Source organism: Desmodus rotundus, chromosome 10 (assembly GCF_022682495.2).
Source record: "Desmodus rotundus isolate HL8 chromosome 10, HLdesRot8A.1, whole genome shotgun sequence".
In the NCBI taxonomy this organism is placed as follows: Eukaryota; Metazoa; Chordata; class Mammalia; order Chiroptera; family Phyllostomidae; genus Desmodus; species Desmodus rotundus.
This window is the reverse complement of record NC_071396.1, coordinates 110,721,548-110,734,607: the sequence shown is the minus strand read 5'-3', so window position 1 is coordinate 110,734,607 and position 13,060 is coordinate 110,721,548. Positions and strand designations below refer to the sequence as shown.

The window sequence follows — 13,060 nt, the reverse complement described above, 5'->3', positions numbered from 1 at the left end:
GCAGTGCTTTGGCCAGTCCGGGCCCCCACAGACTCCGCTCCCAGGCCACCCCAGCCAACAGCGCGGCTCTGCAATTCCCTCAGGTGCTGCAGGGGCGCCCCCAAGTGCCGCGCGCCACTGACCTCTCTCCCTGGTAGTCCTGTGAGCGCTCTTTCGGTTCCTGGGCCTGCCAGATGGCTCGGCGCAGCACGATGGGGTGTGGGGCGTTTCACACCGCAGGCGTGAGGCTCATGATGAGTGGCGGAGTTGACGTGTTTTCCTTACACACCTGAGCTAGTTACTTTTCGGACTGATTCCAGTGTCGTTCACAGGGAAAACCCCGACTTGGTTGAGATTTATTTTCTCATATTTCAGTTTCTGCTGTTGGAGTTAGGCTGATGGTCACTTGAGAAAGTACACCTACCGTCAGGGAGCCCACCGAGGCCACTGCGTTGTCGCCGAGCATTCATCTTTGCTTAAGCACAACTCACTGTCTGGGAACTCGCGCTGAGAATCCACGTGGGCCAAGCCGCGTGCTGGGTGTGCGCGGAGGCGAGCGGAGGGGCTCTTCCTCCCCTCTCCCCCCTGGTGTTCGGAGGGGAAGCCACGCCAGCGGGCAGTGGGAATGGCCACCCCACCTCCGACTGTCCTGCCCAGTGTGTCCCTGGCCCCTCCATGCGCCAGGTGCTAGCTGCTGCGCCTTACCAGCATGCCCTTCCGGAGCGTGCTCAGAGACCTTCGGGCGAACACGACTCTGTGGACGCCAGGGCTCACCTCTCTCTTTCCTTCCCTCGACATGCGTGGGCGAAGGCCTCGGTGGTGTTCTCTGGTGGCCAAGTACAGTCTGAGTGACATGACTGACTCCGCCATGATGGGCTGCGACCGCTTCGTTCGGCTCTTCCGCCTGGACCCGGGGCTGCTGGTGGGGCTGTGGAAGGTAAGGCTGGGGCCCTGAGGGCCGGGATGCACCCCCTGTCACCCCACGTCGGCCCCCATGGCCCAGGGTCAGGGGCGCAGCCTTCCCCGGGGCCGCACACTGCGGCGGCCCTGCCCTCTCAGCAGTTCCCTCTCTGGGGCACATCGACCTCCGTGGCGCGGAGGCTCCTGTGCCGCTCTGCTCCCACAGACAACAAGCTGCCTTCACTGCTGGCGGCATCCCCGTCCCCACCTGTCAGTCCACATTCCTGTCTGTTCTTGCCATGTCCTTCCGTGTCCTTTTTCTGCCGAAGTGAAGTCTCTCTGTGTGTTTAACCGTGCATCTGCCGTGTGTTTTGCTGGCCCCGTGTGTGTGGCAGTGAGTGTGTCTGCCCCTCAGGGGAGGGTGTAGGACCTGCTCCAGCCTCAGGGCTTGCTTCCTCGGCAGCCCTTCCCTGAGAAGCAGCCTGCGTGACGTTCCCGTGCTTGCTGCAGGCCCCGCTGGGGCTCCGGCCACGGGTCTTACACAGCAGCTCCGTGGTCTGAATTGGAGCGTGGCCCTGTGTGTGCACGCAGGAAGCCTCCACAGGACTGGGTCTCCAGCATTGCCCCCTGGCCCTTTCCCTTCTCGCCCTGCTGTGCCCTCCCTCCCGCTCCTGGGTGAAGGCGGCGTGGGCCAGGCCACGGTCACCCGCCCTGAAGTTGTCCACCAGTGTTGGCCGTGTAGTCCTGGGACGTGGGTGCATCTGGTCAGCTGCTGTCTGACCACTGGGGACAGTACCCTCAGATTTTCCTTAGGGGTTACTGCCACCAGGCAGCTCAGCTGTGCCTCTGGGGACAAACGGGCATCGCTGCATGTACAGCCACATTTCTTGTCTCCAGCTTGATGGAGGAGGGCGGACCTGGGATCTACTCCTTCCTACTGGGTCTGCCAGGCAGGCAGGTTCTCTGGGGAGAAGCATCGCGCCCCGAGTGCTAAGTATCGTGGGATCAATCTTGTATCTGCAGAGCTCTTGCCAGAATCATCTTTATCTTTGGAAGGCGTTTGAAAGGACCTGGAAACTGACAAGATCTGTTTTCACAATTACCTTGTATAATACAGTACTTTGCCATTTTGCAAGTCCTGGGGTCCTTTTACTGCTCTGCGACTCAGGGTGAATTGTGGCCCTGCCCTCAATACAACATACATGTCTTGTTAGACGGCATGGTGGGTCAGCAGGCATAGCGCCCTGCCCCGCAGCCTCCTGACCGTTGTGTGAGGTGGCCTCTGTCTGGGACACGGATGTGCTGCGATCTTCACAGCGACCGGGTGCAAAATTAAAATGTTTCAGCTGAAAAATACTCTTTTTAATTAACTTTTCAGAGGGAGGAAGAGCTGGCTTTTGTCACGGCAAACCTGCACATCAGTCACCTCGTGGAGCGGAGCACGCTAGGCTCGGCCACTGTGTATGTACCCGGGTGTCGTGCGTTTAGTTTTTGTAAAGTCCACGCGAACAGTCACAAGCTGATGCCATCTTAATATCCTGGGAATAGCTACAAAGATATTCTGTTCTTAACCAGTCGACACAAGCCCACAGGCATAATTACTTACCTGTTGCTGAGATAATTGGATTACTCACGAGTGTACATTTGCCGTATTTGTTCTGGGCTAAGGATCCTGTGCTGATGGAACATTGTTTGTAGGGGACACCTTCATCGCTGCAGGATGAGAGTGTGTCCCGGCGCCTCGCATTCTCTGCACTCCCGTGAGCTCGCACACCCTGGGAGGCACGCGGACCCCCGGCCCGCTGGTCTGCGGAGGGGCGTTGGCTTGGTCTGCACAGTGCGGGCCTTTTACTGAGTTTGAGGGTCTTCAGGTGGGGGCGGGGCACGCTTTCCATGTCACGACAGATGCCTTACTCCCTTGTGCACCTCACCTGAAGAGCTCTGGAGTGCTTTTGTTACCTTGTGTAGTCAGGTTTCTCTTGCCAAGGACACTGCTCATCGCGCCGTGGGTCTCTGCCCAGGTCCCTCGCCTGCAGGTCTGTCGTAGTTGTAGTAGTAGGTGCGCAGGCGGGTGCTTCCCTGCTGGGCGGTGCCGTGGACCCTGACCCACAGGGGAGTGGAGCCGCCTCTGCGGAGCTGCTGCCCTGGGTGGTCTTGTGGATGCCTGTGGAAGCCGGGTCTCTGCCTGTCTTTTTAGAAGTGGGTAGGAGGAGCGCAGGGCAGGGAGTTCCTGATGTTGGGGGTGTTTGGGGGTCCTGCAGAGGAGTGATAGGGGCCAGTAATGTGGATGCATGTCCTTTTTTTGGAGTGTTTTCAATCCCAGCCCTTCATCTGTGGCGTTGACAGATGCGTATGTGTGTCTTGTTTTGCTTTGCAGCCCCTACGAGCTGCCCCCTCACAGGGCCCTCTTGGATGACAGCCCTGAGTACGGACTGCGCGGGTACCAGCTGCATGTGGACCTGCACAGCGGAGGGGCTTTCTACCTGTGCAGCACGTTCTGCAACCTCTTCACCAACACAGGTGACAATGAGTTTGCTTTTCAGTTCCAAATGTCTGAGTTAAGAACGGACCTGCTACCTGGTCACTTTGCCATCGATGGGCTCTTTGTCCTCCCAGACCCCTGTGTCATTCTAGGGCTTGTGAGACCCTCCACAGGTCCAGTTCTTAGCCCGGCTCTGTCTCCTGCATGGTCTCTCTCCTCTGCCGTCTGACCTGTCCCAACTCACCTTCTCTGCGGGCACTTTCCTCGTCGCTGGGCCTGCCACGCCCCCTCTCTTCAGTTCACCGAGGCTCATTTTAAGTCTCAGAACACAGTCCCTGTGGGCACGTGGCCCCTGCGTCCTGAGGGAGGACGCACGTGCTGTGTGGAGTGGAGTGGCTTTGGCGCGCCGGGCAGGCGGAGGTGGTTGAGTGCGCAGGTGCCCCTGTGCCCTGGCTGCTGTGCTGCCTGCGGGTCGCTGTGCCCGGAGCTGGGAACGCACAGCTCTGCCCGTGACCCTTGTCATTCCTGTCGACACCTTCCCAGCTGCTGCTGCACGGAGTTTGAAGCTCCGTGATTTTACCTCTTGACTCGCGGGCCCTGTCCTCGTTTCTGAGATGAGCCTCTGTTCCTGGTTATGGTTTTGCCCTGAAATCTGTTCCATCCAGTAAATAGAAGCGCCCAGCTTTTTCTGACTAGCGCTAGCCTGTACATCTCCCAGCCCTCCACCTCCAACCTCCTTGGGCCGTCGCACTTGGTCGCTGTGCCCACCTCCCTGTGATCCACGGTGGTGCGTCCCTTTTCTCGTGCCGTTTGTTTCTTGAAGGAACGGAACTGTTACGTGTCCATACGATCTCTGCATTTTGGATGTTTGCTTCCAGTGTTAACATGCTTCTCTAGCTTGATCAGGTTTTTCTCTTTTTTGGCAAGAATACTTCATACGTGATGCCCTGTGCTTCCTATTGAATTTATCGGGAGGATGTACCTGCTTTTCTAAATATTATATTAAGAGTGATCAGCAGGTTTAGGGAGTTTTCAGCCTGGCCTTTTCATTATGACTTTCTCCACGAGGGCCACCGAATGCTCATCACCTTTGTCAGTGACTGTAAATGCTGAGCCCCTAGTTCTGTCGTTCTTTCTGCAGCTGTTAGCTTGGGCTCTTCTGTAAAGAGAGTCTTCTCCCATCTCCTACACAGTCACCATAGTGTGTGGTTCACGTGGAAAGGCAGGGTGCGTGCTTGGCTCTGTCTCTCTGTTAAGACCCAGAACAGTGAGCTAATGCTCTGTCAGTCTCCAAAGATGACTCGTACGTGTTTGGGGGGAGATACTGTTACTGAACCATGGATTAAAAAACATAGTTTCTGTGCTGTCTGTTTTCAGCCATTATTCTGTTTATTGTCACCGTGACCCCCTTCCTCTGACATGACTCCAGCCACCTGTGGCAGCTCGGCTGCGTTCAGACACGACGAGATGGCGCAGGCTCATCTTGTCCGTTCCTGCCCGGGCTCAGAGTGAGTCCTTTTCTCCAGGAGCGCCAGCTGCTTCCAGTGCCTGCTGCACTGGGGCATCCAGGGACAGCGCCTGGTCTTAGACGTGGCTGGAGCACTGCGGTTTGTACTCCTCGTAGGGGTCTCAGGAGACAGAGCCAAGAAGTTCGTGCATTTTGTAACGTGAAGGAGTAAGTCGTGCATTCATTTAAATTAAATATCTTAGGGTTTTTAATGCACTTCCTTGATTATATATTTGTGTTTTATTTCTTAGGCTGTAAGTCTTTTTTCCAAACAACATCACAATACATAATAATTTCAGAATAACAAAACATATTATTGCTAATAATGAACCTGTGCTTATTCTTTTAATTAAGACTTTCCTTGCAGTTCTTATGTGCATAAGCTATGCCACGCTGGAAACAGACAATCAACTCACCTAAAGTGATCTTTCTCTGAGTTACTAGGCTGCCACTTCAGTCGACAATGAGTGCTTTGTTCAGCTGATCTTTCATTTGTCAGGGTTGCCTTGCTCTTTGCACATTAGAAAACTGACCACGTTTGCCTGGTTCCAGCGTTGACAGGGTGAGATAAGCTGGTTCTGAGAGGGTCACTTCTACCCTGGCCTGTGCCCCTAAGTCTCCCTCATCCCCCCGGAGTGACCCTTCATGCGAGTTTTTGCTTATTCTTTAAATGTTTCTTTTTGACTGTGTAATGCTATACATCAATATATTCATGTTTCTCCCAGTTTTTAAAAAATGAGTCACTGCTCCCTTTTCTGTTCCTTGCTCTCCCCCCACTAATAGTATGTTCTGTAGAGCCTTCTTTAACATGAGCTAGAGATCTTCCTTGCTCTTTTTAAACAGCTATTTTGAAAATAAAACAGCGGAGTAGGATTTGTAAATGGTTTCTCTCCGGGGTTTCCAGCCGTTGCTGTTACACAGAGTGGCGTGGTGTCTGGCCTTGTTCATGCTTCACCTCATGCTTTGCCAGCTGGTCCTGGGGATACTTCTTAGGAATAGGATTGCTGGATCAAAGGTAACTGTGCGCACACTCCTGAGAACCAGCGGCGAGTTCCCCTTGATGAGGTCGGACCACTTTGTGTTTCCAGCTTCAGGGGGACAGTAAGTTGTTGAGGTGTTTTATTCCTAAGTGTGTTTGTCCTAGGCCTCTGTTATATGTTCTTACAAGTTCAGTGTTTCTTTTTGTCCCTAGATTAATTTGTTTTTAAAAATTCAGAAATGGTTGTGCAATGTTATTAAATATATGCTGGGCAACTGTTGATGATCTGTATGTTTTTTCTCCTTTACACTGTTAGTGAAGTGAATTTTATTACTATGTCTTCCAATGGGGACACCCTGGCGCCCCTAAAATGGGGACACCCTAGCACCCCTAAAATCGGCTCCTCCTGTCCTGTGTGTGCTTATCTTTAAACTGCTGGTTCAGTCATTTGATGCCCAGTGTTTCTGGTTTTTGTTTTACACGCACAGCTTGGAATGTCTGTATTTTTCATTAGAAAATCTGTTTCTGATCTAGTTTTACTCAGGTTTCCTGCTTTTCATTGAATCAGTTTTAGTACTTCTATGATTTCCTAGAAAATCACTTGTTTTCTTGTAGGCTTATTTTGCTCTTATTTCCAGCTTTTTGAGTTGACTGCTTAGCTTGTTGGGTTTTCAGGTTCCCTTGTGTTTCTTCAGTGGGCTTTTGGTGGAGCCCAGGGTGTGGGAGCCTCAGGGTCAGAGGGGCATTGCAGGCTGGTCTGGAGAGCGCCCCCCCCCACCCCTACCGTCGTGAACATGTCTGCGGCTTCTGACCGGGGTGCTGCCCTGTGAACGGCCCAGCCCCTTCTTCCCAGCTGTGGGCACCCTGCCTGTCGTGGAGCCCAGATTACTGTCTCTGAACTTCAGACCACTGACTTTTATCCCGCTGTTCAAGTGAGGAACTCTCCTCCCTTTCCCAGCACACGCTGCGGAGGGTGTTCCTCGCACACCCCGGTCTCTGCTGAGTGTACAAATGCCTGTGCCCTCTGGGCTGGTGCCCGAGGAGACTCTTGTCTTCAGGTGGCCCCTCACTCCCAGCGTTTATTTATTGATTTTCTATTTAGTTAGTTTTAGAGAGAGGGGGAGGGAGGAAGAGAGGGAGAGAAACATTAACGTGAGAGAGAAATGTTGATCGATCGCTTCTCACATGTTCCACGACCAGCGACAGAGCCTGCCACCCAGGCACATGCCCTGAGCAAGAATCAAACTGGCGATTTTTCTCTGTGGGACGATGCCCAGCCCGCTGAGCCACACCATTCAGGCCACTTCCAGCATTTCCCACCTGATGTGATGCACAGTCTCCCAAGTACCTGCGGGGCCAGGTGTGCTAGGTGTAGGTCTGTCTTGGGGACGGGGTGTCTGGAACCTCAGAAGAGAGGACTTGTGCCTCCCCGTCTGAAACAGGTGACGACTTGTATGCAGTCCGCATAGAGGAGCGATGCCCTTGGTGACGACAGAGACAGCAGAGACGGGGAGCATTTATGGGCACTCACTGTAGCTTCTCGCTGAGTGTTTCGTGTTCCTATTAATTATTTCACTTGCTCTTCACCGCAAGCCTGTGAGCCTGGTACTGTGTTCGCTCTCCTGGGGTGTGGGTCTGTTCTCCGATTCTGCAGGCTCGCCCACGGCGACTTCATCTCACCCGGGCCACTGCCTCCAGAGCCGAGAGTCTACACCCCGTGGCTACTCCGTGTCCTCAGCGACACGTGCCCAGAGGGAATCTCCCCGTGGGCGTGACTCTGCCTGGCTGCGTGCTGGCACCGGAGGGTGGCCACGTGGGGCCCTCCTCTGCCCACTTGCCGAAGCCGCCTCCGAGCCAGTTGTTTTCCGCTAATGCTGACAGGCCCCGAGCAGGCCAGCTGTGGTCACCGGCGCTAGCTACGTGAAGTGCAGGGTGCCGGACACTGAGATGGGGCTAATTCACCTTTGTCTGCCGTCACCACCATGAGGAAACGCTTGTTCACCGTCACAAGACGTGACCAAAGGTGCAGGTGCGTTTTTCTCCACACATGGTTCTATGGGCAGGAGTCAGCAGGGGGCACTGTTGCCATCAGAGTCCTCTTATGTCCTCTGCAGTTCCTGGGAACCCTCTCGAGGGGCCAGGTGGCACGTTTAGTGAGCTCCTGCTCTGTCGTGGCGACTGGGCACCACAGCACTTTGCCCCTGTTTTCAAAGAATGCTTTCTGTCAAGGAGAAGCTGTTCATCTTGTCCCTGGACGCGAGGTGGCTCTGTCTCCTCTGTCACCTGGGAGTAGCGGGAAGTCATTTGTTACTGACGGGTTAGTGCTGCAGTGGCTGTGCCCAGTGCAGGGGGACGGACTGTGGAGGGGCTCTGGCATCCCTGGAGGGCTCCGAGGGAGGGGGGATGGCGCTGAGCTGTCAGTGGGGATAAGTGCCCACCTGGGGCCCTGGCGAAGGCCTTGGGCTCCAGCAGGGGCCTGGCAGTTCTGGCTGGGGTCACCCACACGGCCCTGTCAGCACAGAGCAGGCCTGGCGTGGTGGCAGGGGAGCCCAGCTCTGCGAGCCCCCCACAGCCCCCCCCTCATGTAGCTGCTGTGTCTAGGGACAGGCTTCTCCACCTCTCTGCACGGCCTGACTTTAGGGAATACCAAGGCTCCATGCCCTTCCCTCCCCCCGTTAAGTTCGTTCGACTCTTTCTCCCTGGACCTTTGTCCTGTCCTCCCCCAAGACCCGGGACATGCCTCTTTGTGTTTTTGTGTGTCTGCCGCTCTGACCAGTCATGGAAGCGTGGAGAGTTTCCGGTAAAAGGGTCCTGATGATCTTGTTCCGGGAAGGGTTTGTGTTCTCCGAGCCTGAGCATGTCTGCTTCCTGCTGCCCTGTGTGTTGGTCGCCGCTAAAGGGACATTTGTTCAGGTGGAGAAATGTTTGTCACCTGAATTTATGAGGCGAGAGCAGGGGGGATACACAGGCAGGAAATGCTGAAGGGCGCTTTGTCAGTGAAAACTGAGGGGCGCTTGCACCCGCACCTGGTAGGGTGGTTTACGTACCCTTTGTTTCCTGTTCTTTGTAAATGTGGGTGATGGCTGGTGTTGGGTCCCCAAGACCAGTTCCAGGCTCAGTGAGCTGCCAGGAAGACACACAGGACGCGGGATACAGTCGTGTCCATGGCTACAGTTTATTCAGGGCACGGAGCAAGCTCAGCAAAGGGGGAAGGTGCGTGGGTGATGCCGGAGGAAATGGGGGGCGAGCTCTCAGGAGCCCTCTCCCTGTGGGGTCGTGTGGGATAGATTGTTCCCCCGGGTGAGATGCAGGAACACGTGTGACCTGCTGTGTACCTGAGAAGGTCACTTGGGCACCCTCTGCCTGGCACTGCCGTACTTGCAGACTCTCTGGAAGGAATGAGATGTTCTGCTTAAACCACATTGGGGTACAAACCACTGAGGTGCAGTGAGCCACGCTTACCAGTCAGGAGTGGGTCCAGGTTGCCAAGCTGCCGGTGCGAGGCAGGCCGGCCAGCAGGCCTTCCTGAGAACAGACAGAGGGGCCGGCTGGGCACACTGTCTTCTGCCCGCAGGCACTTGGAGGCAGGGATGGTGCAGCTAGGGCAGGGCAGACAGGAGTCCTCCGGGCCTTCGGCGTATGGACAGAGCGTGAAGGGCAGCCAGCAGCTCAGGTTCGAAGGAATGTGTACGTTTTGCACTTTGTGTCAAGCTACTTCTCGCCAGTTTTCAGAAGCTGAGGGAGGAGTTTTGCACAGGGCGGCTTGTGTGGTCCTGATATCAGGACTGGGAGGGAGAGGATGCCGGGAAGCGCAGGAAGTAGGTTTAAGTGACACAGTGAGCCACCCGCATCCGTTTGGCTTTTATCTGTGCTGCTACAAAGATGCGTATAAAAATGAACGTCTTATCATGTGGCTTGAATTTCTGGACGTGCAGACGTTTATAAAGGAGCGTGTGAAAGCCACCCAGGGACAAGGGCCGTGTCTGTTCCGGCCCACGTTCAGACGTGTGTGTCGGTGAGCCACGCTCTGTGAACAACGCCCCTTCTCCCTCTCCCCTCACCTGGGGTGCATTTCCCCAGGTCACTGGATGGCCCCGGGAATTTGGTTTGGGAAAGCTGTGCGATGGCACGCTGTTTGGTTTCATTGTGGCTGACTGGCCTCTTCTCCTAACACTGGGCAGGCAGGCCTCTTGTTTTTCGTGACTGTGGCCCTGTCACCACAGGCATCACTTTGAAAATGCCCGATGATTCGACAGGTGGAAGTGGTGTCACTTTAAATTCACACATGTCTTTGACTGTTCGGTCGGCCACAGTCGAGGCTATGGTTCTCGGAGCGGCCGTGGTCAGCTGTGTAGGGGACGTCTTCGTGGGTCCAGCTCAGTGCCGCATCTCGCGGGGTGTGTGCCCCTGGAGAACACGGCGACATCATGACCTACCGCGCGAGGCTCTGGGCAGGCGAAGGCAAGGCAGTCGGGTGCCTTCCGGATGCTTCGCCCGGTCGCTGCTCTCATCCTGCTTTTTACGTGTCTGTTCCAGCGGAAACCCTGTTTGCTCCCGTTTGATGGGTTCCACTGCTGTAAGTGGTTATAGGACTTACAGGGGTCCCATCCTTTGCAGATACTTTTTTCAGTTTGTCTTTCGCCTTTTGGTCTGGTCTGCGTTGTGTTGGTTCCCTCACGGGTTTCGTGCATTGGACGGAGACCCGTGCTCCCTTTTATTAATGGAAAAGTAATGTCCAGCCCGTGGGCCATGCCCTTCCCTGTGGGGCTCGCCCTCTCTGCTGAGGGCCAGGGCCTGCTCCATGTGTCCCCTGCTGGGCAACGCGCTCAAGCTTTGCTTGCCTGTTTTGTTTTGGAAGCATAGGTCTCTCCCCTGACGTACAGTTTCTTACTGACGAGCTTGTAGCAAAGGGTTCTTCATTATTCCATCCACTTGTTCCTTTCTTTCATTTTTTGCACTTACTCTTTCAGATGTATTTGATAATTGTTTGGTTAGATTTTGAAATATCTCGTTCGCGTTTTGATCAGATTTGTATTAAACATGTACGTTGATTTGGAAGGAATCGACAGGTTTTTGTTTGGAGTTTTGGACTCTCTCTCCGTCTCTTTAAGCCGGGAGAACTGTTCTTTGGGAGGGCCCGTGCCTTTCTCTGCGCACTGAGGCTTCCGTTCCGTGTCTGCATTGTGAGAAAGTTCTCTAGATGGTGTTCCTGTCGTCTGTTAGAGGCGTTTTGTACCTGGTAGAGTTTTTGCAGCGTGTTTCCCACGGAAGGACTGACTGCATGGTGAATGTTCAGTGCTTGCTCTTTATGGCGTGATAGGGGTGTTGAGGGGATACAAGCAGACATGTGTCTTAGAAACTCCCTTTCCTGCCCAGTCATGGGGCTGGTCAGCTCCTGGGCAGTGGATATGCCTGTACAACCTCCCTTTGAGAAATTCCTTTAAAGTTTTATTGTTTGTTTCAGACGTTTTTGGCGTATAGCGTGTTATCTCATATTTACTGATTCCAAAAATAGGTGACTTCCTTTGTTCCCTTTGCTCCTGGGCACTAATTACGTTGTGTTTCCGGTCAGCGTATGCTCTCTGAGCATTAGCGTCCTGGGAAGGCGGCAGAACTAGTATAGTCTGGTCTGGGCGGTGATTGCCGAGAAGCGTTAGGCGGATCATTCCTCAGAGCAGCTCCTTCCGTGGCTGTCAGTACGTTCTTCCTGCCCTGCGCATCTGGTGGCCCGTGCTGAGCCATAGGCGACTGCACCCAGGTGGGGCCCCCTCCTGGGCTCTCCGTCAGAGCTCGTCGGGGTGGCCTGTGCTCGGCGTGTGGGCAAGGAGGCTGCATGGCTGCGGGGCCCCTCGTCGGACGTCACTAGGCATCCCGCTGCCGCGGCAGCATGGCAGCAAGCCGGGGGGGCCCCCCCGTCTCCGTCGTGACCCCGCACGTGTGAGGAGGGGCGCGTGGCCCTGACGACTGTCGGGTGAGCTCTTGTCACCTTGTCTTGAGTTTCTGGACTCTGACTTGTGTTTCAGGTGTGACTTCAAAGTGAGGTTTGTTCTGTCTCTTTGGTGATTTGGACTCTTTCAATCATTTAAAAGGAAGGATATGAGTTTCTTGTTTTGTTTTCAAGTGTGTCATTTAGATAAGATACTATGTTTACAGACACTTATTAAGGCAGGTGATTGTGGAAATACAATCTCTTACTTAAAACGAGCAGTTTGAGGAAGGTCAGGCTGACAAGAAGGCTGAGGAACGGGCTTTCCGAGTCCGTCCTGCCAGGGGTCCGCTGGTGTCAGGGCCTGGGTCTCCAGCTCGCTGAGCTCAGGGCCGTGCCTCAGACCCCCAGCATCTTACCACCCCGCCTCCCATGCCTTTGCTCCTGCTCAACGGCTAGGGCTGCTTCTCCCTGTTCTGGTTCTCGGTCTCCTTCCTGCTTCACTTTCCTGGGTGCGCAGCCTGGGTCATGTTGCCAGCCTCTCACTCTCTGCAGCTCCTCCCGCCCCCAGCCCCTTTCCTTGTCCGGGCCCCCCACCGAGAACCACAGCACTGCTCACCATGGGGGGCTGCTGCTTCTCCAGCTTCTCGATGATCAGCAGCTCCTTGGGGAGGATTACAAGTGCGTGTCCCAAGAGTAGCTGCTCCCCCAACCCCCAGCCTCCTGGCCATCCCCGTGGCTCCTGGGCCGTGAACTCAGCCCTGACTCCGCCCTGTGGCCCGGTGAACAGGAGTCTGCACATCAGAGCCTGGCTTCCAACTGCCCCCTGAAGCACAGGGCTGACCTGGGTGTGTTTCCTCAGGAATGTCGGGAGAGAAGCAGGACAGGTAGCGGGGAGCCCACAACCAGTAACCATGTCCTTTCCCTTGGGCGCCTTTGGGAGGGCTAGTCCAGAAAAAATTAATTTATACTCGAATGGACTAGCCTGGCAGAAAACTGGTCCAAATGCACGATGGGAACTAAAGCTGGGTTTTGTGAAAATAGCAGTCCGAACCTTTAAATACATCAATAGAAAAAGCCATTTTCAACCACTGTTGATAATGAGCAGTGCATTTTTAAAGAGTCTGAGTGTATACTTTGCTCTCTTTAAAGTCCAGTTAATTGTCACCACTACGGGGAACATTACGTGGCATGCTAGGACCCCAGTTAATATGAAGGAAGTAGAGACCCTCTGGCTGGAGAGATTGGAGGCCCGGGCTGGGGAGGGGGATCCCTGGAGAAGAGGGT

At 54.7% G+C, this 13,060-nt stretch overlaps 1 protein-coding gene across 8 annotated transcripts in view; it reads left to right on the top strand.

The window, feature by feature from the left end:
* The window catches only part of FBXO15 (F-box protein 15), a 49,127-nt gene that overhangs the window by 13,936 nt on the left and 22,131 nt on the right, over positions 1-13,060 (top strand). For all 8 annotated transcript variants that reach the window (XM_045187794.3, XM_045187791.2, XM_024580393.3 and 5 more), the window contains 3 exons: positions 790-916; positions 2,258-2,340; positions 3,257-3,399. In XM_045187794.3, coding sequence (XP_045043729.2) covers positions 790-916; positions 2,258-2,340; positions 3,257-3,399 — 353 coding nt within the window. The remainder of the gene's footprint in view (positions 1-789; positions 917-2,257; positions 2,341-3,256; positions 3,400-13,060) is intronic.